Here is a 23,390-nt window from a genome sequence, read left to right on the forward strand (position 1 = left end):
TGCAAAAATGCACATTCAAGAATTTGAGTTTATGTTTTAAAATATATGTGGACCACGGAATAAGTTCCCTGTTATTACTGTCAGAGGAAAATGCCTTTTATCCCATTCACTGCAATAAAGCTTGCATTCTCCTCTAGGGCCAACAATAACTGTTAACTTTTTGTGCAATGAGCCAGAGGCCGAGTGTGCAGTGGCCTGATGACTTGGAAAGTGAACAGGGACACATTTTTGAGGAAGCACACTGTTAAGACTTGGGATCTCAGAATGGACTAAAATGCAAAATGACAGTAAATGTTAAGTGCATTGACTGCATTTCCTGCAAAAATAATAATAATAATAATAATAAAATGAGTAAAGAGACATGCTGTGCTGTCATGAGGGATTATTTGTAAAAGGATTTAATGACCCACTGCACTACCTATTAACAATGCAAAATAAAGGAGCCAAAGAGACTAACATAAAATTAAATTTACACTGGAAACCAGTGTCAAGCGCACCTTCCGTCCAGTGGAATTAACAATAAGTAGTGTGAGAGGGTAAGTTTACACAGAGGATCTAAATTCTTTCCAAAGAAGCCGAGTGAAAGAGTTTGAGCCTGAGTGATTGTGGCCTGGGAATTGAGTCAGTCAGACGTGTAGCGCTACTGTAAAACAAGACATGATTGTAATAGCTACCACACTACACTGCCATGCCCTTATGCTGCTGCTAATGATTCCAATGCCTCAGTCGAGCGGTTGCAACTGTGCACGTGTTGACATACTGAAGCATTAGCCAAGACTTCTCCCTCCGGGTATAATGAGCTTGTCAATATCATACACAACACTGAGTACTTTTAGTGCTGTTCAGCTTCACACACCCAATGCGATCTCATCGAACAAGAACCAATAAAATACGAAATACCAAACAGATTCCTTGTTGAACATGTAATATTTACAGTTAAACATCTTTACAGTGAGCACAATCTACAAGCAGGTCAGAGGTGGCTGGTGAATGTTAAAGGGATTGTTCATCAAAAAGCTAAACATTTGGGGATCATTTACTCACCCTCATGACATTTCAGTCTATTATTTTCTTTCTTCTGCGGAACACAAATTAATGTATTTGAAGAATGTTTCTGTTGTACGTTTTTGTCCAAACAATGAAAGTTCAAAACTTTTAACCTCCTTTACATCATGACACATGCACCAATAAGGTTTGATGTTTTTGGCACATCACCATATTTGATTTGGGCTTTGTATACACAAGTTTATCAATTATTTGATGTGATTTGTAAATGAAAACCCTGTACATTTTTGGCTTGTTCATTGTTCTAAGTGAACATATTGCTTCAGGAAATGAATTAAATGACTTATGTGTATAAATGAGTTATGGATATGGATTACTTGTAGGGTTGGATTACATTTTTACACTACCTTTATGTCCATTTTAGAGCTTGAAAGTGCATTTAATTCACTGTATGAACAAAAACAGCTGAAAACCCATATGTTTGAGTTTGAGAGTAAGTAAGTAAATAATGTCAGAAATTTCATTTTTGGGTGAACTATCTCTTTAACAGTGAGAGTCACACATTCACACAGCAGCGGTCATCATTCACTGTGAAAAAAAAAGCAAAAACTGTACCTTACTGATAAAACAGCATGTCACCAAGACCTTATCTACCCCTAAAAAGTGTATATTAATACCTTAGAATAATAGCATACACCCTTAAGGTACCTTTGACTATTAGGGGTAAACAAGGTACAAAGATGTCCCTTTGAGGGCACTGCCCCAGTGACAAGATATTGTACCCCTACCATTTTTTTTACAAGTGTTGACACACTGGTTTTTCTCCACTATTAAAGCAAATAAACCATAAATTCTTTATACAAAAAGTGCACATGATAAAACCAAAATACATTTTTTTGGAATCCTTCGGTGATAAAGAATACCAGCACGAAGCCGCTCCTCGTCGCAGCCTATAATACAAGCAGTCTTCTCCTTAAGTCTCTAATTCAAGTAAAGTGCTTCTAGAGCAACAACCATATGGTTAGAGCTTTCAAGTGTTCTCTTTTGAGTTCTTGTTTGCAGTACCTCCTTTAGAAGGGTTGAAATAAAACACAAGTCCCACGGAGGAAAGCAAATTCTTAAGCCATCACACAAACTCTAGCTTGCCTTGGCCACTGTGCTTTCCCCAGCTGACCAATGAAAGAAGTCTTTGGCTGGTAAGGTCGGACTGCTGAATCTTGTCGCAGGTCAGGCAGCAGTTCTCATGGCCTCCTACTGGAACCATACACTCTAAGTCCAGTTTGGCCACATGACCCTTGGTGAGGTGTTGGCCATGAAAGCTGTAATGAAGGCGAGACAACATTTCTCTCCGTTGTTGTCGTAGTCTGCGGTTTTCACTGCGCAGCATACGCAGGGCCAGCATGATGAGGAGGACCAAGATGAGGCCGCCGGCAATGGGTACAGTGATGACCGCAGCGCGGAACCATACCTCCTTGGAGAAAGGAATTTCCTGTAGTCGTGCAATCACGTGATGGCTACCTTCGGTTTGATGTCGCCGTTTGTCTGAATAAGAACAGAGAATGTTTAGGGCCATGTTTTTATGAAGCAGTTGAAGAAAAACATTGACATACACGATATTCTGTGGGACACAAAAGAAGATATTTTTAAGAATATTTAACTGGTTTTGTCAATTCAGTAAAAGTCAGTGGGGTCCAAAACAACATTGGACAAAAACGTTTTTTCTAAAATAGTCATACAGATTTGTAACAACTACTCATTTAAATGAAATGTACTCTGTTTCACAACCATCAACCAATCACAGTGGGGAAGTTGTTTCTAAATATTTCAGATCTTGCCTCCCCATGTGCCTGTGCACATTATTAAAGACCAGCATGGCTGATCAATTGCTAAAACAGCAGTTGAAATGCAACTGACATTCTGAAAATTAACTTCTCAACTTTTTTTTTTTTTCTTTTCTTTTAACATTTCTTAAACAATGTTTCCTTTCACATCATGTGCAAGGAAACAATGCACATATATCTCAAAATTTCCCAAAATATTTGAAAATAAAAGCTGTGAATTACTCATTGACAAGACTGTTTGTAGATAATGACAAATTGGTAGATTTAGAATGGTAGAATTCAATAGGTACTTCTATTAACTGGCCAAGTGGGCACAGTTAATGACTGAAATAAAAAATTGTCTGATTTATCTGTCTATCACTAGCAATAACTAAAAAATACTTCTTCTCATACCATGAATTTCACTTCCTCTGTATGTGACATCTTGCAGGCCTCTGTAATTGCACATATCCTCATGGCAACACTGAAGTGTGGCAGATCCATGAATGGTGTCATAGGTTGACTCTGGGTGGCAAGATTTTCCAGAGTTCAACAGAGGGTCGTAACATCCATGAGATAAAGGAGACTTGGCACTTTGAGGGTCTAAGGTGCGGGTGAAGCAGGCATTCAGCTCCGATTTGCACATGTAACCAGTGGCCACACAGTGGGGGGCATCGCAGTAGCACCGTATTTCTCCTGTTACAAGAAAAGAGAAATTACTCGTATTAAAAGAATGAACTTCACTCCAACTGAACACTTAAAATAACTTAAAAATAGATATTCATTTTCCAACTTAACCCCTGTTTAAAGCCTAGTTCCCAAATGGATTTTCTTACAAAAAAAAAAATGGAATTTGGCTTTAAGACTTTTGGTTCTTAATACTTTGACAGAACAATACAACATTTAGTATTGATAGTTGTACTTACACACACCCAGCAATGCAAAACAAAAGTGCTAATACGTGATAACAAATAATTAGGTGTTCAAAAAACCTTTGGTCACACTATACATTAGCGTTCGTGTTACATTGTTATTACTGTGTAATAATAATATGTAATTATTAATACGCTGTAGCTGTAAATACACTTCGTTGGTTGTATTACAAATGTAATTAATTGTAGTTCCACTAAATCATTAATTGGTCAATCTGGAGACTCTTCTGACCATATAAACAGTATTCACTCACCTTTAGTGAGGAGAACAGCCATCGCGCACAGCTCGAGCTGAAGCCAAATGGAAACGAGACTGCTGTTCCGCTGCATTGGACAAAAGCACTTTCTTTGCCTTTTCAGATTCGCATCGATACGGACTTTATAGCCAGAAACACTGTATTAGTGTTCACGATGTGTTCCAACTTGCTTCGTTAACTTTTCGTAACATTTTTGGATAGAAATGATCACATCGTGGTTTAGTCCTCGCTGCTCTTCAAGACTTCCAGATCAAATCAGCTGTGCGCAGAAAAGCCGACGTGGAGTTGTTAGAATACAATTTAAAAACCCATGTTAGACATAATCCATTTTTGTTTTAATTCGAACGCGAGATTCACAGCCTTCGCAACTATTCAAAAGGAGAATATCCTGTATATAGTCCGCTTGAGTGCTCTTAAATGTTGAAGACTTGAGAATGAGAGCAGCTCCTCCTATAAGAGTCATCGAGCCGCTGGGACTGTTCATTCACAGGCGTGAGTTGTGACTGTTGCCTCCCCATGTGCCCATGCACAGCTAATACAGCTTAACCCTCATTCTGCAGAAAAAAGCATGGCTTGACTTGTAACTTACAGTGACCCCTGTATGTAAAAATACCAATTGCCAATGGCTTAATATATTCTTATTTTCTCTTTATCTAATCGAAACCAAATGACCAAGTTCATGAATTACTTCTAACCAGTATTAAGATATTATGTTAATTTATATTTGCAGGTTGATTTGTTTTCCAGAAGACAAAATACAATTTAACCCAGATATCCTTTTCAAAAATCTCTTAATGCATCTTCTGTTACCTTCTTGAATATAGCAGCAAAAGTTGCACTTTTTGTAGTACGAGTCCATCAGCTGTCTTCAGAATAAAAAAAGTTGAATCTCAAAATCATGAAGTCGCTGTTGGAAGGGTTCAAATATGCAGATGATATTGTAAACCCACACTGTAAAAAATGACCGTGAATTTAACGGTAAAAGACTGTAAAAATGCTACAGTAAAAACCTGTTAAATGGTTCACGGTAAATTCCCCTACTATATACGGGCCGGTTCTTTACCGTAAATTTTACGGAATTTTTTTTACAGTGCAGCACCTGGAGGATTGTTCTTGAGAACAGTGAGCAGTTTAACTGCTCAGGACAAACAAGAGATCCATGAACAATGATCACAAAACATAAAAAAACCCAACACATTAAGAATCACTTACATAATATTTTGAATAGGTCATTTATAATAATTACTTTAAATTCAGCTTTAATTTTGCAAGCATCTGTTGTGTGAAACGGCTTACTCAGTGCCATACTAAAATGCAATTTTTTTAACCTTCTTGTTAAAATGAACATTTTGCAGATTTTTCAACTATATAAAATTGTGGCCACAACTGTATGTATTATAATACATCTAACATAACTACTTACAAAACAGATAAGTAGATTGTTATTATTAATCCTAGGGTTCTGAAACACTGAAATGGTCAGATCCCAAGTGCACATGAAACATTCCACAGAAAAGCTAACAAGGAAAAACATTCAAGCATGTGTTCGAGTTCTTTTAGTTCATGATTGCATGCAGTCGTCTTAAACCAACCGATACACAAAAGCAAACGTACCAAAACATAATGTGGTAATAGTTTATTTCCCGTAGCTTTTAGAAACCATATACAAAGCAACATATTGCTGAAAGTGTACTCCATTTACAGCCTATCGCGTTAAAATTGGTCTAAGTTCAAACCCTGCATCAGAGGGCAGTGAAGACAGAAAGAACAATGGAGCAAAACTATGAATGACATTGCAAACATCAAAGAGGAATCACCAGTTTAGCCTTTTTTCACATCCTTGTCAAATACAAACTGACAAGTTGACTAAATGCTTAGTTTTTTTTTTTTTTCCCTATAGACTAGTTGATATTTTACGTAAAAGATTAGGAAAAACTTGATCTGATCCTGTACGTCTCCATACTCTTCCCCCAGTAGGTCGGCTTGGACAGTCCTCGTGGTCCTCTTTTGTCCATGAAGGATGCATTTTTGATGTGCAGCCACAGCTGTATAAAATATGGAGTTCTCTCATTGCATCCTCCTAATTCGGGCAATATGGGAATGACTAAACTCAATTCTATGAGTAAAGAACAACTGAGAAAATACAAACAAATCAAAACAACAATAAAAAAAAATAAAAAGTGTCAAACAGTGCTGGGGTGCAGCATGAAAAGTAATCTCTGTTAGATGTGTAACAGCACTGCAAAGAACAAGGAACATCGAAGGCAGAAAGTGACAACCCCTATATCAGGGTCAGAAACTTAGAAAATGTGCATCTACCGCTTCGGCAAAAGCTTTTAAGTGCCACGTCACCAATTCAGAAATTTTTAGCACCCATTCGTTTTGCTGCAGTCAATTAAGATCACTTTTGCGTCCTATGTAATCTTTCTGAGGGGTAGAGAATCAGCCAGTCAGGCCTAATTTTTGAGAATGAGCACTCAGAAGTATATTGGGCTTATTTTAGTTGGTCACTTTGAGAAATGCCAGTGCAGCTGGAAGCGTCCTTGTGCACAGATAGCCCTTCTGACATCATTCATAATCACTGTCAGTCACTGGAGGATAAGGGGATATTAGGTCTCCAGTGTGACAGTGAACTTTATGATCCATTAACACAGGCGTAACCCTGAAAAACCAGCACATGAATCACCAGATCCACTGCATGATTACTCAAAGGTTAGTCCGAGTTGGAGAGCGCTCTCTGAATATCTCTCTCTAATGGCCTGTGGATCTGAGAATAGAGAAGCGATGTACGTCAAAGGACTGTGAAATTAATCTACGATCTCTGGGCCTTGTGTTGCCTTGATAAGCACTTTTGGAAGCTTCCTTTCTCTCTGTCCCATTTCAGGCATTGCAGCCTACAGTTCGACTGCGAATCTGAGAGCTCGGGCTGAGAGCAGGGGTCCAAACAACCAGGGGCTGGACATGTTTGGAGAGAGACTGCCATGAGCTCCACAGCCATCTCTCAAACCATGAAGGAATTCTGATTTTTCAGTTTGTCAAGTTCTTTGATCTGCTGTCTCAGAAACAGAATCCTGTGTGAAAAGAAGAAAAAGGATTCATAAAAAGTCATTTTATTATGTATATTTGATCATTCTATTCAAATCAGGGTTACAGACCTTTGCTCTCTCAATGTGGCCTGGATTTCACATACTCGCACTAAAGAGCGAAGGTTCTTAAGTTCGGTGCAGATCTCTGACATGTAGAGGGTTCCCATGTTGTGGATATCCTCACTTAACCGTGACACCTGGGTGACAGGAATTTAAGATGAAGAGGAAGAGAAATTCAACAGCTGGAGAACTGATATCTGATCTTTAGGGGCCAGTTGTTATCTGGATCAGAATGATCTGGATTTGGAAATCTCAGGTTTTGCTATCCAGGATCGGGTAATCCATCTTTTCTGCTGGTTTTTAAAAGCAAAATTGGATTGACCACAATGATCCAGATACAAACTTTTTCATATTACCAAATCTTGATTACTAGTGCTCTACGAAGCCCCTAAAGAGACATGATGATGTAAAGAAATAAAGAAATAATAATAATAATATCTATCTATCTATCTATCTATCTGTGTCTCTGTGTGTTCTAGGGGTTGTACCGACTAATCGACTTCAATGCTCTACCATGATGCTTTAAAGGGGTCATATGATGCTTTTTTAAAGATCATTATTTTGTGTATTTGGTGTAACAGAATATGTTGACATGCTTTAATGTTAAAAAAACACATTATTTTTCAAATACTGTACATTATAATGTATTGTCAACACTGTTCTGTGATTTCTCAATAAAATAGCTTAGAAACTGAAAAGTTCAAGCATATATTTCTTAACTAAATTCCACAGCTTCACTACTAGTAGAGAGACGCTGCCAGGTAGAATTAATTCACACACGTAATCGCTCTCACTAATGCATTCATATGAATGTAATCTTTACTGTGCTACTTTATCTGTAAAATGTCAGTAATCACAGTAAAATGTATCTTTATCTGTATCTACTTTATCTGTATCTGATTTAGAATGAGCAGAAATCTGTGAGAAATATAACGACCCAAAGACAAAAGAACTGATCAAAATTAGCTGTTATAGGAGCAACAGCCGTGTGGGCAGCGCTGTGTCATATGCCATAGCTGTGCACAAGCTGTTTATCACAGCCCCAGACTTATTTATTCATTAATGACGTCATCAGCGACTAGTCGACTTCAACTCGACTTTCATCACATAAAAGTTGACTTTTCAAAAAAATCAGAAGTCGTTCAAACCCTAGTGTGTTCTCTCAGAAAAGTTTTGCATTTGTGACCCTGGACCACAAAACCAGTCATAAGGGTCAATTTTTGGAAACTGAGATTTACATATCATCTGAAAGCTGAATAAATAAGCTTTCCATTGATGTATGCAGGGGTTAAAGCAAAAAAAAATCCTGAGCCTGAACTTTTTTTCCGGGGGTTGGGGGTGGACACTTTTCAAAACTACAGGTAAATTTGTTCTGCCAATCATATCGTTCTCTCGCACTCATCAGCTGCAACTCTGCAGTTGGATACTATTATGCTTGTCTCATGTTTATAGGACCAAAAATGTCTGATTGGCTAGTAATGTTAGTTTGGTTGAGAGTGAAAGCTGTATTCCTCTCATACCATTGGTAGGCAAACTGATGAACTCAAACAGGATATCAATAAGTTTTTTAAAATGTAGGACTATCTTTTTATTTATTTTTTTCTGCAGCCAAACGACGCGAGAAACGAGAAACTGAGGACATGGGTATAATTATTATCATTAACAGTTTAATATTATTAAACTATTATTGATAATAATGTATTATCTTTATTACTCTATATTTATAATACTCTAAAATAATATTAAATACGGAGAACTTTAAGCCCTGTGTATGGTTTGTTACTTAGGATAGGAATCTGAGGGTACAAAAAAAAAATCAAAATATTGAGAAAATCGCCTTCAAAGTTGTTCTTATCAATGCATATTGCTAATCAAAAATTACGTTTTGATATATTTACGGTAGGAAATTTACGAAATATCTTCATGGAACATGATCTTTACTTAATTAGACTTAATTAAAAAGTTCTTATCAATGCATATCAATGCATATTACTTAATTAAAAAGTTCTTATCAATGCATATTACTAATCAATCATTACGTTTTGATATATTTACGGTAGGAAATTTACGAAATATCTTCATGGGACATGATCTTTACTTAATATCCTAATGATTTTTGGCATAAAAGAAAAATCAATAATTTTTTTTTTTTAATGTAGGAGGACTATCTTATTTTCCCGCAGCTAAACGCCACACGCCGGAGATCCGGCACGGTGCCGGAGAACTTTAAGCCCTGTGTATGGTTTGTTACTTAGGATAGGAATCTGAGGGTACAAAAAAAAAATCAAAATATTGAGAAAATCGCCTTCAAAGTTGTTCTTATCAATGCATATTGCTAATCAAAAATTACGTTTTGATATATTTACGGTAGGAAATTTACGAAATATCTTCATGGGACATGATCTTTACTTAATATCCTAATGATTTATGGCATAAAAGAAAAATCTATCAAAATAGAATGTATTGTTGGCTATTGCTACAAATATACCCGTGCTACTTATGACTGGTTTTGTGCTCCAGGGTCACATTTCATTTACATAAATAACTACTTCTGACTGGTTCATCTTTGATGATTGTGCCAATGTAGTTTACAAACAGTGATTAAAAATAAATAAATAAAACACTTTAAATTAGATCACTTTTTTGTTTGATATTGACAGCTGTTTGGGGCTTTTGGGGATATATTACATGTTACAAATGTTGCATTTTTGGACCAGTTTTAAAGTTTTATTATATTTTTGTTCCTGAAATCCACCCTTCTGGTGGGATCAGTATAATCCTGATTTTTTTGGATCAAAGGTACCCCAATCTCACTAAATAGTTTTGAATAACACAAACTGATTATTTGATCCAGATTCAGATTTCTGTTGAACAACCAATCTTCAAGATTTGATCCAATCCGATCGTCGAAATCCGATCAGATTACTTTTGAACAACTGGCCCTAGAAGATCAATGAACATGCTCGTACCTGCTTCTCCACATGTTCTGCAGGCCAGCCTTGAACATGCTTGATGAGATTTTCATCAAAGTGCAATGCTAGAGAAGGAGTGAAAGTGCTTTTGGTTCGAGAGGTGCTGCCTGAGGCGGGAATGCTGATGCCCGCACTGCCATTAGAGCTCGACAAGCCCTCTTGACTGCTATAAAATAAAAAAAAATTAAATGCATAAATAAATAGAATTTTAAAATTACAACCATTTAAATAGATACGTTTTGTATACTAATAATAATAATAATACTAACAAGTGTATGCTTATAATAATAAACATGTATTAAAGTGAAAGTCTACCCAACAATGCAATTTCTGTCACCATATACTCACCCTCATTTATAAAAAAAAAATATAATCAAAGTCAAAGGAAACCAAAATTGATATCCGCATTATCCACAATGTATGTGTTTGGTTGCATTTCAACACTGAACAGGTAGATGGTGCTGTAGGACGACATTTGATAGGCTGCTCCAACATTACCAACAGCCAAAAGACAAGTTCCTACTGAGAGATTCGTACATTTGCCTGTGAAGACGGGGATCACTGAATTCCAGAGGTTTGTCAGAGCTGACAGACTGCTGGGAAGTTGATCCTTGTCTTTGAATTGATGCGCTGACCTGAAATTGAAGAACAACAGCTTGAATATGACCAGAAATGGTCAGCAGTACAACTTTCTAAAATGTGTTGGAACGTAAAACATACACAGTGGTCCCAAAAAGTATTTAGACACTTGTGCAACACTTAAATGTGTGAATATCAAACCAATATAACATATATACTGTACATACGTGTTTCTTGAACTTTTGCGCCCTTTTTATAAAGACCAAAATTTTAATCTTAATCTACACAAATCCATTATAAAAACAGAGAAATTATTCAATTTAGTTTGCACTAAGAGTCTAGTCAACTTATTGAAAGTCAGAGCCAGTCGACATATTATGGGTAGCTGTGTTTACAAATTAGCTTCAGACTATAATTCCATCAATCAGAGGATATCAAACATGTTTGATATTTTCAGCTGATTTTAGAATATTTATTTTCTTTGGTTATGTGTCTCCTAGCAACAATGTGCATGTCACTTTGTGAGTTTGCTGTGCTTGTTGTAACCTTTTACAAAGGTTGATGCCTAGTGTTTTGACATTTGTTCAGATTTTAGAAGTCATGTAGTGATTCTAGCCTTGATGTGAACAGATTTTTACTAAAGAACAACAAACTTTTTTTTTTTTTTACCAAATTACTTTGGGACCAGCTGGTTGAAAGCAACTTCAAAAAATGACTAAGAAAACAAGTCAGCAAGCTGTAGCATCATCTGTTACATATGTCACAGGGATTGATATTTTGTTATCTAATGCAATGACATGTCCAAACACTTTGAGGCCACCATAACAGAGAAGTTTAGGCAATGACAAACCACTAGTTGCTACTGACCTTTGGTTGCGAAGAAAGAGATGCAGAGCTGAGCAGGGGTTTAGAGACAGCATTGGTCTGAGGTGTGCTGACTCTGGGAGACACGCATGACCTCGGTGAAGAGGCATCTGATGCTAATGACATGGGTGACTGACCGGACTTTTGAGCTGTTCATTAGAAACAGAGTTATAGAAATGATATATGGAATCTGGTAAATAAATGTATTTATAACAATATACCAAATGTACTAAATCCGACTTAAATTACTACTAAATTAATATTATTTGAAAAAATATATATATATCTCATTCTTCACCGAAGTCTCAGTTTTCCAGTAAAGTTGTAGCTTAACCTATTAACATACCTAAAACATTGGTCTAACAAAGTATTGTAATATATGGTTGCATAGTTCCTTAACAAAATGTGGATTAGTTGCTCTGGAGCACAACATCAGTTAGGAGAGGTGTGAAGTGACTGGGACTTCAGCCATACCTTGTGTGGAAAGCTGAGCAGCTTGGGAAAGCAGAGTAGTGACGTTGAAAGCGGACGGTCCGGCAGTGAGAAGCTTATGAAGCATAGACTGTAAGGAAGCTTGTGTGACAGCGGCTGTGAGGACTTGGAGGAAGACAAAGACAGAAAAAGACACACATACAGTCAAAGCAGTCCTAAACACTGAAAGAAATCTGAAAAAGGCTCTGTCGGCGAACATCAAGCCTTGTCGGCTTACGATATCTTCACCATGTGGAGAGATGATGTCACATATTTTGCAAAAAGCAGTTGTCAAAGTGGCAAAACAGTTAGAGCATGCTTTAGCTACCTGGATGGAGGCCTAATTGTATTTGTTGCTACAGGTAAATGCATTTGTATAGATTTTTATTAGATTTGTGTTTTATTAAAACACAAAAACTCATGTCACAGATTGATGTCGTCATTTTGGAATGCATTCTAAAACAATATATAGGTGGATATTCTGATTTTGTATTCTTATATATATTATGAGCATAGGCCAATGGTTTTTCTGTTTGGCCAATGTGTCTTAAGTGGTGCATTTATGTATCCCTATTTTTAACAATTTCTTTGTGAAAAAAAAAAACTGTTACAGAATTACAGAATCAAGAAGGTTTTTTTTTCTGAAGTATAATTCTGATGATTTTACAGAATTTTTAATTAAATAATTCATTTTCAAATTATTTATGAATAATTTTGTAAACATGGAAAAAATATTTTAATCAACTGTTATGCATGTGTTTTTAATATCATTAAATTAAATAGCATGGTATGTGTACCTGCTTAATATAGGCCACCCTGGTCAAAAAAAAACTGTTACAGAATTACAAAATCAAGAAGGTTTTTTTTTCTGAAGTATAATTCTGATGATTTTACAGAATTTTTAATTAAATAATTAATTTTCAAATTATTTATGAATAATTTTGTAATCATGGAAAAAATATTTTAATCAACTGTTATGCATGTGTTTTTAATATCATTAAATTAAATAGCATGGTATGTGTACCTGCTTAATATAGGCCACCCTGGTCTCTAAGATAACTGCAATTTAAAGGGGAAAAACAATACTGGATGAACACTAATCTAGGGAGCATCTCTGATCAAAAGCAGATCATACTCTTCCTCCCTAGAACAACAGATCGTCAGCTGCCTACTGAATAGGGTAGAGTAATACTGATTTTCCTTTAAAATGGTAGTCTTTATTTGTGCAAATACTGATTCTCAAAATCCCAAGATTGATCTTTTACCATACACACATTAATATACCCAACTTGAAAAGATCAAACTGAATTGAAACATGAATTGAATGGAACAGGGAGCTAGTGAATAAGAACTGAATTTGAAAAAAATCTGTACCCAGCCCTACCTCTATATAATTTATGCTCGAATCACATGTGATCAACAGGAAATGAAAACAGAAAAATGACAGTGTGAGCAGCGTGAAAAGTTACAAGACTGGAGAAAAACTAACAAGATCTGATTTCTTGACTTTAAAGAAATGCACAAAGAAAAGTTTATTTTAAGAGGAGCAAGAATGATTAGGGTGATTTTGTAGGAGAGTGCATCTGCATAGAAACTAATAATAACAATAAATAAAAAGCACATGTTGTATTCCCAAATGTACATTGTAAGTGACTTATAATCTATATATTCTAATTGTTTGACCACTATTACAACTACAAAAAAGTTTTGAATCCACTTCAAAGTCCAGGTAAACATTAATGCAATTTACTCAATTTATTACATTTGGACACTGAAAATGGGTTGGAGCTCTTAATTCTGAACTCTTAAAGGGCACCAGATTGATACATTTAACTTTTAAATGTACCGACTATACGGTCTACCCACCATAGTCTCACAAAATCCTATGGGAAACACTGCGCAGCCATTACCTTCATTCATTTTGCCCATGTCTACATTGCCGTGGTTCATCTGCAGGGTGGCCTGGAGTGCAGGCAGCAGCTGTCCGAGAAGTGCTGGGTCCTGAAGCAGAGTGGAGGTTGAAGCTTGCAGGGCAGGAGACACAGGCACTGTGGAGGACGAGGAGGAGCTGGGCATGCTGGAGGGGTTTATGGACAAAGGCTGAGAATAACCAGAGTTTGACAATGGCTTCTCCGCTAAAGTAGATTCTGGGAGAATGAAAGGGATTGTGAAAAAACACAAGACAAATGTGTTAAGAACCACTGAAACACAACACATCAGCAAAGTGAACTTCTACCAACTTAGAAATGTGTTTCTGCTACTTACTTGAACTACTGAGGGCACTTGTGGCACTGGCCTGCATCGCCTCTTGTCTGTAGTCTCTGTCTTTGGGAAAGCTGTTAACCATAGTCTTGGCACCTTCTCTCTGCCTTTGTTCTCTGTTCAGACAGGAAGTCTGGTGTAAGTGCATGGTTTGAAGAAGAGAGGCAGTTACAGGGGATATAAAGCAACTCACCTCTCCAACCATTCTTTAGGTTTCTCCCACTGAGAGACCTCTGTCCTACAGTTATAATAGTATTTCTTGCCAGACGAACTGATATGCTCTGACCAATCATCTGCTGGCTCGTGGGGCTGGAAGAGACAGGAAATATGTAGGCACATCAAGAAACAAAGAGCAGGGAAATTTGTCATATGAGAGAACATTAGGGATAGGGATGAGTCAGGATGATTTATTAGTGTGCGCTACTTTTTTTTTTTTTAGCAACAGTCCTTTAAATATCCCAGTATAGTCAATTCAACCTTACAGTTGGATCTCTCTGTTTACCAAGTTTTGAGAAATATTTGTTTGTACATTTTTTGAATACCCCTTATTTTATTTACAGAACTCTGAATTATGAACTATGAATAAATATATTGATGCAATTCTCAAAAGAAACTAAAATATATACCACAGCAACATTTTATTAACATATTTGAAATCAGAAGAGACGGTATCTCACGAAACCTCATTTGGATGCAGAGTTTTTCCAACAAAAGTAGGGCTGCAGAAGTTAATCGATAAAAACGGTAATAATCGTTAATGAAAATTATCAACACGCGCTGTTCACAGAAAACATCCACCAGTCACATCACTTTACGGTAGTAAATAACGTGTTTCCAAAAAATAAAACAAATCTGAAATATGGATATGGAACACAGAGTAAGCTGCGGAAAGAAAAGTGCACAATCTAAGTTATCCTAAATATGAGAATGAGTATATACACTGTCAGATATACTCTATTGTCTCAAATATTTTTTGCAATAAAACTATCATGAGAGAGAGCGAGTCTGCAATACCTAGAAGAGTGGTATGTTATTCCACGTCGCTAATCACAACGGTTGTTATCAGGGAATAAGACACCTCAAAATGTCGCGAATATCTGTCTAATTGCACAGGCTTCCTTAACACATGCTAGTTCTTCAGACAACCCACTGACTGATCAACTTACCATCTCTGAAGTTCTGTTTGGATGAGGGTGAGAACTGGATGCATGATGGGAGTTTTCTTGTGGAGAAGAACTGACACCTGAAACATAATTAAGAAGATCAGAAACAAACCACCAAGCATGTGAAAGCCTGAAGACTTTTGCAGAACATAATTCACTGAAACAAGACAGTATTCTGGGCTTCCATTTAACACGCTGGACAGCTAGTTTATAGGGTTGAGCTGACAGTCCTGTGACTGAGCGGTGGAAACATGGCCTCATGACAGGATGAGATGCTGTTTCCACTGACGTCCAAATTGTGTGACCCTACATGCAACTTTTAGGCTTGTGTTTTTTACACTTTTGTCCATTTAAGAAAAAAAAAAGGTTAATTCTTACATTAATATTTTCAAGCCAAATAAAAATTTCAGTCTACACCAAGACTGAAAATACACCAGAGATCTGAAAATAAGTGAATTAAAAGTAAGGTCTAAACATGTGCAACACAACCTATCAGAGAAAAGACCAATGCTAAGAGGCCTCTGACGAGTTGAACCTGCTGCAGCCTCATGGCTGTGGTAATAACAGGAAGTAAGACCGTATGAAGGAAGCACAAGAGAGTATCCTGTGTTTTAATGCTGCTTGATTGACTAAAATCTAGCAATTAAATCTGTTCCATAAAACATGTAAAGACTATTATCAATATCAGTCAATTTTATTATAGATGGATTTTAGCCTTAGCCTATTATATAATCCTACAACTTCCAAATGGTGTTTTGGTTTATAACATGTCAATTTTCAAGAGTAATTACATTAATTACACAGAATTCTAAAATGCAAGACGGCAAACTAGAGATTCATGAAACAATGTATTATGCCAGTTATCAGCAGATTTAATTATATCATGTATTGCATGTTAACATGGTTACGCAAAAGTAGCAAATCTCAAAATTAATCTCCATTTCACATATTGTTTTAGATAACACTACTACTAAAAAACCTAAATTGACTTGTAGTACTTAAAATTATAAATTTTAGTTTTTACTACTTTTAATTTAGACAAAACACCTTAGAATATAATTAACATTATAATAATATTAATATCAATAATAACATGACAAAATCAGGCAGAATGTTGCTATTTTAATATTGATGTAACCCTAGTAATAAATGAAATAAACCAATATTAAAACACAGACCTGTAAACCAAACCATACCAACTAAACACATAAAATGCATAAAGCATCAATACAAACAGTTCTATCAAACTCTGAATTACTTGTTACAGTTCTAGATTGTGCCAAATCTAATTTTAGCATCATCAGAAATGCAGGTTCATTGCAATACAATTAATAACAGTTATACTGTAATAACAGTGCTGGGATGACTTCTCATTGTTTATTATCACCTACAGTAATTTAAGTTACTAATAATGCCTAAACAAAAGCATAAGCTAAATATAGTTTTAAAAAAGAAGTATAAAACACATAACAAGCACCAAGTTGTGAAATGTTCCTGCTGTTTACAGTCTCATAATATCACTTATTGGTATCTGCCTCAAAACCCCTGGTCAGTCCACTCTTAATTCTACTGCCCTGCTTAACCACAACTAAATATATATTTATTTTATATAATATTATTCTGTATAATTATTTACCACTGTGAATAATGTTTCCCCATATAGCTTTTGGGGTTCTGAGGTATTAGGGACCATATCATACAAGCATAAAACATTAACCATATGCATGTGGAACCTCTCCTCACTCATGTTCTTACCGCTGTCCCTCTCACGGGTCCGGTGAACGTGGAGTGCTTTCGTTTGGCTGTGCCCTGTTCCGTCACTGTGCTTGTTGTCTGGACTGTCTGATCGCCGCAGCATTTTAGTTGGTGGTGTGGAGTCTGACGAATCTCGCATCTTGTCATGGCGATGGTCATTCGACGAGTGACTCTTTGACTGATATTTGACAGACTGCAAAACACAATGCATGAGAAAAGGACTGCAAAGCCCACTGAGCTTGAACTTCTATTCTGGCAGGGGCTCAAATAAATTGAATATTATTAAATCACTAAATGTAATTTTCTAAGTTACTGTACTGCAAATGACATGAAAGAACACCTGGTGCTTTTGAAAAAACACAAATAGGATGTTTATTAAAACTAGATAGGGAGCTAGTTGATCTGCACTCTTGTCGGTGTTTGTTAAGCTCATCAAGTCACTATAAAATGTAATACTAGATCTGATAAGGCCTAACAGTAAATGAGAACGATGTGCTATTACAGTTTATATTTGTTGTGAATCCCGTAATTATGATAGCTAACTACAAAACAAGCTTGCACGCAGAGACGTGAGCTCTCTAGTCACACCATTACCTCGGTATAAGCTACTATTTTAGTTTAACTCTAGAACAATTTGCCAAAAGCAAATAATTGACCTCTATTACCTACAAAGTATGACGCGTAATGTATATCATAGTTTCAGTTAGCAAGCAGGAACTAGGCCTGTGAGCACTAGTGTTATGCTAAAACCGGCTAATCCAATGTTGACACTATTTCGGCTTCTCTCCCAAATATGTGTCTACTTTCAACGATAAAATACTTCTCTGTGTACCTGGTAGGCTTGAGGATCTCTTCGATCATTACACCTGTGAAAGACAAAAAAATTAATATAGTCAGAAACGCGCTCTCTGCTAGCCAGCTACAATGCTAACGTAGAGAAATTACAACTTGCTGTTAGAGGGGGGAAAAAAACTACTTTGAAAGAATTTCTTCGAACATAATATGCACTTAGTTTAGGCTTTAAGCGATTAGCTGAAGGGTGTAAACTGGAGGTAAATGTGTGATTACCCATCATTGAGTCTGGATGGATTCGTTGCATGCATTACCATTAATGCTGCAGTGATGTGGAAGTGAAGTGTTACTACTGAAGCAGTTCTGCTGCACTACAGCTCTCTTTAGTGGTACTGCCTGCAAACACACACTACAATATCTGTAAAAGTAGGCTCTGCTGCAGTGCTGCTTCGCTATTCGGGAAAGAGCTGACGGTCCATCGCTTCGTTGTGCTCGCGACTGCGCCCCGCGAGTGCACGTCACGAGCAGAGACTAGTGCTCGCGATCAGCGCGCGACGTGCACGAGCAGACGACTGCAACCTGCGCTCGTGCACCTCACGGAGCGACAGTAGCATTTGAGGTTTAAATGTGCTAAACTTGTTTAACTTAAGCTACAAGATATTAAATACATTTATAGAAGTACAAATCCTATTAAAAGTAACGTTCAGCTGATCTCTGTGTACAGTATTTCAGTTTCTCCATAGATGGGCTAGAAGGTTCAATAGTGTAAGGATAGAGTTTATATGCACAATGTTTATACAGTGTATACGTAATGTAGTTTAGGACTTCATAATGAAAGTAAACTCGACTGGGGTACGCTCTTCTGATACAACAGGGCTAAAACGGAGCATAAAGGCGCATTTGATATTATTATTCTTTAAACCACTAGATGGCACCAAACCACCCCTTTTCTAAATATCTGTGGCTGACTGGTCTTTGACGCGATCGCGGGCATCGGCGCAATGTTGATTGTGCGTTTAAGTTTGGTGGCTCAGAATTTCTGTTAACGTGTGACTTTAATATTTCTAAACTCGCTCCTAAATTGTCCAAATTCCACCAGCAAGCTTTATTAGCTTGGAAAATTTGCTACTCGCACAATTTATTTATTTTTTTAATGTAAAATTGTCCAAAACTTTTGGATGGAATTAGCAGAATGTATTTTTAATTTAGTAAAGGTTAATTACTTTTTACATTAAAGGACATTATTGTTTATTATGAAAACAAAATTAACAAAGGATGAATAAATTGTTCATTTATTTATATTGCTGGCAAAACATTTTTTGACATAAGCAAAAATGTTTAAATTCCTCAATTGTTTATCTTGTTTATAGTTGAATTTGTTTGTTTTATGTCTTCTTTGAAATTGTTGTTGTTGTTGTTGTTGTTGTTTTTAAAGGCATTGACATGTTTAAAATGGGGCCTATTATCAGTGTTGGGGGTAACTCATTACAAGTAATGCGAGTTACGTAATCAGATTACTTTTTTAAAGTAACTAGTAAAGTAACGCATTACTTTTTTAATTTACAAGAAAATATCCGAGTTACTTTTTCAAATAAGTAATGCCAGTGACTTTTTCCCATTTATTGACTGACAGCTCTCCTGTCCCCATATTGGGAGAAATCGGGAGTACAGAGGCGTTGTGTGCGCTGTGTGAACATGATGTTACTGTAGTTCTAGACTAAATGTGAATGTGCATTAATTCATCCCACTCACAAAAAACAGATTTAGTATTCATCAAAATGAATTAAAACTCAGAATATGACGCAAACCTGCAATAATTAAATGTTAAATAACACAAATGTATCTAATCCCATTTTATTAACTGATGTCTTTGCTGCTGACCTTTGATGATCCAGTTCAACCATACTAATAAGCAAAGATGACTTTAGATATACTAACAATTGTGCTTTGTTTTTTTTTATTGCTGAAGAGTGTTTCTTCTCCTGCGTTCTACTGTACAGACTTGAATTTACTTTTGCTTCAGCCTGAGGTTTATTCATTACACTTTTTGGTGTGAAAGGGCTTTTACATTTGCTACAAATAGAACTTCTTATATTAAAAACAATAATGCATTACTTTTAAAAGTAACTTTCCCCAACACTGCCTATTATGATAGTATTTTTGGATCCCTGTTACCACTTAGGATATTATTTTATGCTATGCTTTTTCAATAACTGAAGAATATTGAAATACTCTAAAGAATATAATAACTGAGGTATCTGGAGTATTGTTGGTGCTAAATGAACCAGTAATTGACGTGATAAAAAAAGTAGCGTGGCTGACTATTCCGTTTGTTGACAGTAAATGTTTAGAATCAAATAGTCAATATCATTTATTATGTTGGGTATCCACCTTGGAGATACTCACAATATTTCTAATTAATTTGAAAATATTATGTTTATCATATGATGTTACAAAAAAAAGCATATTTATTGTTGGTATAAAATGATTATGAGACGACCTTCAAGCAGTGTAAAAAGTTTATTATTATTATTATTATTATTATACAAATGTTATCATTATAAAAATGTATTTATTATTTTATTTTATTTATTATATTATTTTATCTACCAAAATAAACAGAAAATGTTACAGACTTTGCTGGAGTGATTGTTTTAAACAAGTATTGACTGAGATATTTTACTAAATATATTATTTTAGCTATTTATCAATACTATGTTGTCTATTATTTTATTTACTATTTTATCTTGAAATAAGAGGCCCCCCTCACCACATTTAGATACATGTATATGTTTTTAAACAAAACATGCTTTTATGATTTCTTTTCCACACGAAAGTTGCTCCATCAATGTTGAATAAAAATATCATTTTTTTTCTCTGCAGTCATACAGTGTGGGAGCACTGAAAAGCATATCATTAAGGTGTGCAGCCTTGTGCCTGTTGCCCCATTGTATACATTTTGAAGATGTGCAATGATTGTTTTATAAGAAATTACCTAAAATCTAAATTCTACCCAAATTATCTTAAATAAATAAATATAGCGTGTTTAAGCATTGCATGATATTTTCAGTTGGTGACTTATCAACATAATTATTGGTAAGCTAATATTTATACTAATATTAGTTTACATAAGTAGAAAAATAAAATTTTTATTGTTAGTTTATTTGTTAAATTTCATTAGTTGCAAACTAGTCCAGCACAAGAGAGACATCTCTGGTGTCCTTTGATTTCTTCTATAACTGGACTGCAAGGGGCTACAAGGCCATTTTATCAACTATTTATTTAAAATAGTCAGTAGTCAGTTAGGTCAGTAAATAAATGTAGTTGATTTTTAATGTGTCTGTTTCACTGTTGCAGAAGGCTGAGGTTTATTTGTGCTATATTGGAGCTAAAGAGGTCAAATGCTGTGCTGCTTTATTGAGTGTGTCTGCTTGTCTGTTCTATTTAGGTCATTATTGATGATGATCAATCTGCCTGATAGTTTGTGAGTGAGCCTCTGTCACACTTCATGCAGAGTTTAGAAGTGAACTACCAGACAAGACCATTACTGGAACCTCATTCTGCAGGCCAGGTAAGCTGTAGAATAACAAAGTTTGATTTCTGATACAAATAAGAGTTTCGTGTCAGTCATAGCCCCCCTTTTTAATGTTTATAGGGTCTTATGAGAGATGCTTGAAAAATGATAAGTTATCCTACTATAAATGCAGACCACGTACTAGTTAAGTTTTATCATACAAGTTGGGTCACACTGACATTCTTAATCCAGTACCAAGTGAACCAATTTGTATTGATACAACAAAAAGAACAGTGTGCTATTGCAGTTTGACCATATTGACAGTTAGTGATTTGGTATATATGAATGATATATTATATATGAATGATTTCACAAAACAAACTGTTTATATGAGCAGACGTAAATAATAACATTACATTACAATACAACTTTTTTGAGACAGGAAATGCAAAATAATTATTTTTAATTTAAAAATTATATTTACAGCAAAGGAACAATCTGCAATCTTCCAATTATAATAATATAATAGTTATATTAGTTATTTGATCAAAAATACAGCAAAAAAATAGTGAAATATAATGTTCTGCAATCTTTAATAATATAATAGTTATATTAGTTATTTGATCAAAAATACAGCAAAAAAATAGTGAAATGTGAAATATACTACAACTTAAAATAAGTTTTCTATTTTAATATATTTTAAAATGTAATCTATTCCTGTGATCAAAGCTGAATTTTAAGCATCATTATTCCCATCTTCAGTGTCACATGATCCTTCAGAAATCTTTCCAATATGCTTAAAATAAAATAAAATAAAATAAAATAACTCACAGGGCCGGATGTGTCTCCCTCCTCGCCGTTCTCCAGGTACAGGGCCCGGATGTGTTTCTGAACATCACTGTAAAACATGGCCTCCCAGAACTGCATGTTCGTCCACACCATGTGCTCCTGAACGCAGCTGTAAGCGAACTGAGTGATGCCTCCACCCAGTTTCTGAAACACACACAAAACAGATGCTGTAAACTCACATGCTCAAGTCAGAGAAAAATCCACCTTTTATCCAGCACTTTTATTAGAACAGACATGCATTCATCACTCATAATTTAACTTCTCAAATCGGTAAAATATGTCCACTTAGCCAGTCATTATCACAAAATATGATGGGAACATTATCTCACTTATTATATGGCTATCTACCAAATAAATAAATAAATGTACATGAAATATTTATTTGAATTGAAATTATTTTATTTAAGCTCCAATTAGCTTAAAGCTAAGCAACAACCCCAATACTGCAACATAATAACATTTTATTTATATGTGTGTGTGTGTGTGTGTGTGTGTGTTTTTTACATAATTAATCTGCAATCCAAGCTACTTTTTCTATGAACTAGTTAGTTAACATATTTAGTTGCAATAACAAATTCTCCTCTATTTGAGGTTCTCTCTCTTCTTCATCTTCTTGTCTCTTACTGATTCCCCGTTCTTCTAGGAAATGCTGCTGATGTCTTACTTTAACTTACCTCTTGCGCTTCTAGAAAAACAAAATATAGTACACCTACAAATACTCATTCACATCTTCACTCACCCGACAGAAGGCGGTGACCAATGGCAGCAGTGCAGAAGCAATACCATGTTCATCCATATGTGAGCAGTCCTGAAGATAAAAATAGAAGCGGATTTCATACACAGACATCAAAACATTTGAATAACACAATTTATGGAGGTAAATGATGATAACATAATCAACAACAATCATAGACGAAACCAAAACAACATATTTTCCCCTTCCTTATTGCAGCACTACAATCCGAGAAACACCGGTAAACACTCGGTATCTGATTCCTTGAAAGAAAAC

General features: G+C 35.7%; 3 protein-coding genes across 4 annotated transcripts in view; 1 reads left to right on the forward strand and 2 right to left on the reverse strand.

Annotated features, from left to right (window-relative positions):
• Positions 1 to 1,586: 1,586 nt before the first annotated feature.
• Positions 1,587 to 4,432, reverse strand: bambib (BMP and activin membrane-bound inhibitor homolog (Xenopus laevis) b). Its single transcript, XM_016478078.1, has 3 exons — positions 4,012 to 4,432; positions 3,240 to 3,521; positions 1,587 to 2,547 (listed from the first exon to the last, which is right to left on the reverse strand). The coding sequence occupies exons 1-3, from the start codon at positions 4,085 to 4,087 to the stop codon at positions 2,132 to 2,134; spliced, it is 774 nt and encodes a 257-aa protein (XP_016333564.1). The 5' UTR covers positions 4,088 to 4,432; the 3' UTR covers positions 1,587 to 2,131.
• A 1,203-nt stretch (positions 4,433 to 5,635) lies between these two features.
• On the reverse strand, positions 5,636 to 18,564 carry LOC107681794 (WW domain-containing adapter protein with coiled-coil-like). 2 transcript variants are annotated; one of them, XM_016478130.1, is made up of 13 exons: positions 18,295 to 18,564; positions 18,059 to 18,092; positions 17,227 to 17,419; positions 15,475 to 15,551; positions 14,502 to 14,617; positions 14,312 to 14,424; positions 13,957 to 14,193; positions 12,050 to 12,172; positions 11,579 to 11,724; positions 10,670 to 10,767; positions 10,130 to 10,295; positions 7,170 to 7,297; positions 5,636 to 7,085 (listed from the first exon to the last, which is right to left on the reverse strand). In XM_016478130.1, exons 1-13 carry the CDS (start codon positions 18,333 to 18,335, stop codon positions 7,016 to 7,018), a joined length of 1,542 nt encoding a protein of 513 aa, XP_016333616.1. In that variant the 5' UTR covers positions 18,336 to 18,564; the 3' UTR covers positions 5,636 to 7,015. The 2 variants fall into 2 exon arrangements, with proteins under 2 accessions (XP_016333616.1, XP_016333614.1); XM_016478128.1 differs by having other exon boundaries at positions 10,130 to 10,298; positions 18,295 to 18,563.
• Positions 18,565 to 21,538: 2,974 nt separating this feature from the next.
• Positions 21,539 to 23,390, forward strand: part of mpp7b (MAGUK p55 scaffold protein 7b) — a 59,459-nt gene continuing 57,607 nt past the window's right edge. The window contains exon 1 of the mRNA XM_016478167.1: positions 21,539 to 21,589. The gene's annotated coding sequence lies outside the window, so the exon portion shown is untranslated. The remainder of the gene's footprint in view (positions 21,590 to 23,390) is intronic.

Source organism: Sinocyclocheilus anshuiensis, unplaced genomic scaffold (assembly GCF_001515605.1).
Source record: "Sinocyclocheilus anshuiensis isolate Anshui unplaced genomic scaffold, SAMN03320099.WGS_v1.1 scaffold436, whole genome shotgun sequence".
NCBI lineage: Eukaryota > Metazoa > Chordata > Actinopteri > Cypriniformes > Cyprinidae > Sinocyclocheilus > Sinocyclocheilus anshuiensis.

Excerpts from the sequence above, each read along its gene's own strand:
- bambib (XM_016478078.1), bottom strand. The coding sequence starts at position 4,087 with ATGCAGCGGAACAGCAGTCTCGTTTCCATTTGGCTTCAGCTCGAGCTG. Across the intron at positions 3,522-4,011 it reads GGCTGTTCTCCTCACTAAAG|GAGAAATACGGTGCTACTGC; the intron begins GTGAGTGAATAC and ends TTCTTGTAACAG. Across the intron at positions 2,548-3,239 it reads CAGAGGAAGTGAAATTCATG|ACAAACGGCGACATCAAACC; the intron begins GTATGAGAAGAA and ends GTTCTTATTCAG.
- LOC107681794 (XM_016478128.1), bottom strand. The coding sequence starts at position 18,335 with ATGGTAATGCATGCAACGAATCCATCCAGACTCAATGATGG. Across the intron at positions 17,420-18,058 it reads GAGATCCTCAAGCCTACCAG|TCTGTCAAATATCAGTCAAA; the intron begins GTACACAGAGAA and ends TGTGTTTTGCAG. Across the intron at positions 14,425-14,501 it reads CCTAAAGAATGGTTGGAGAG|AGAACAAAGGCAGAGAGAAG; the intron begins GTGAGTTGCTTT and ends CTGTCTGAACAG.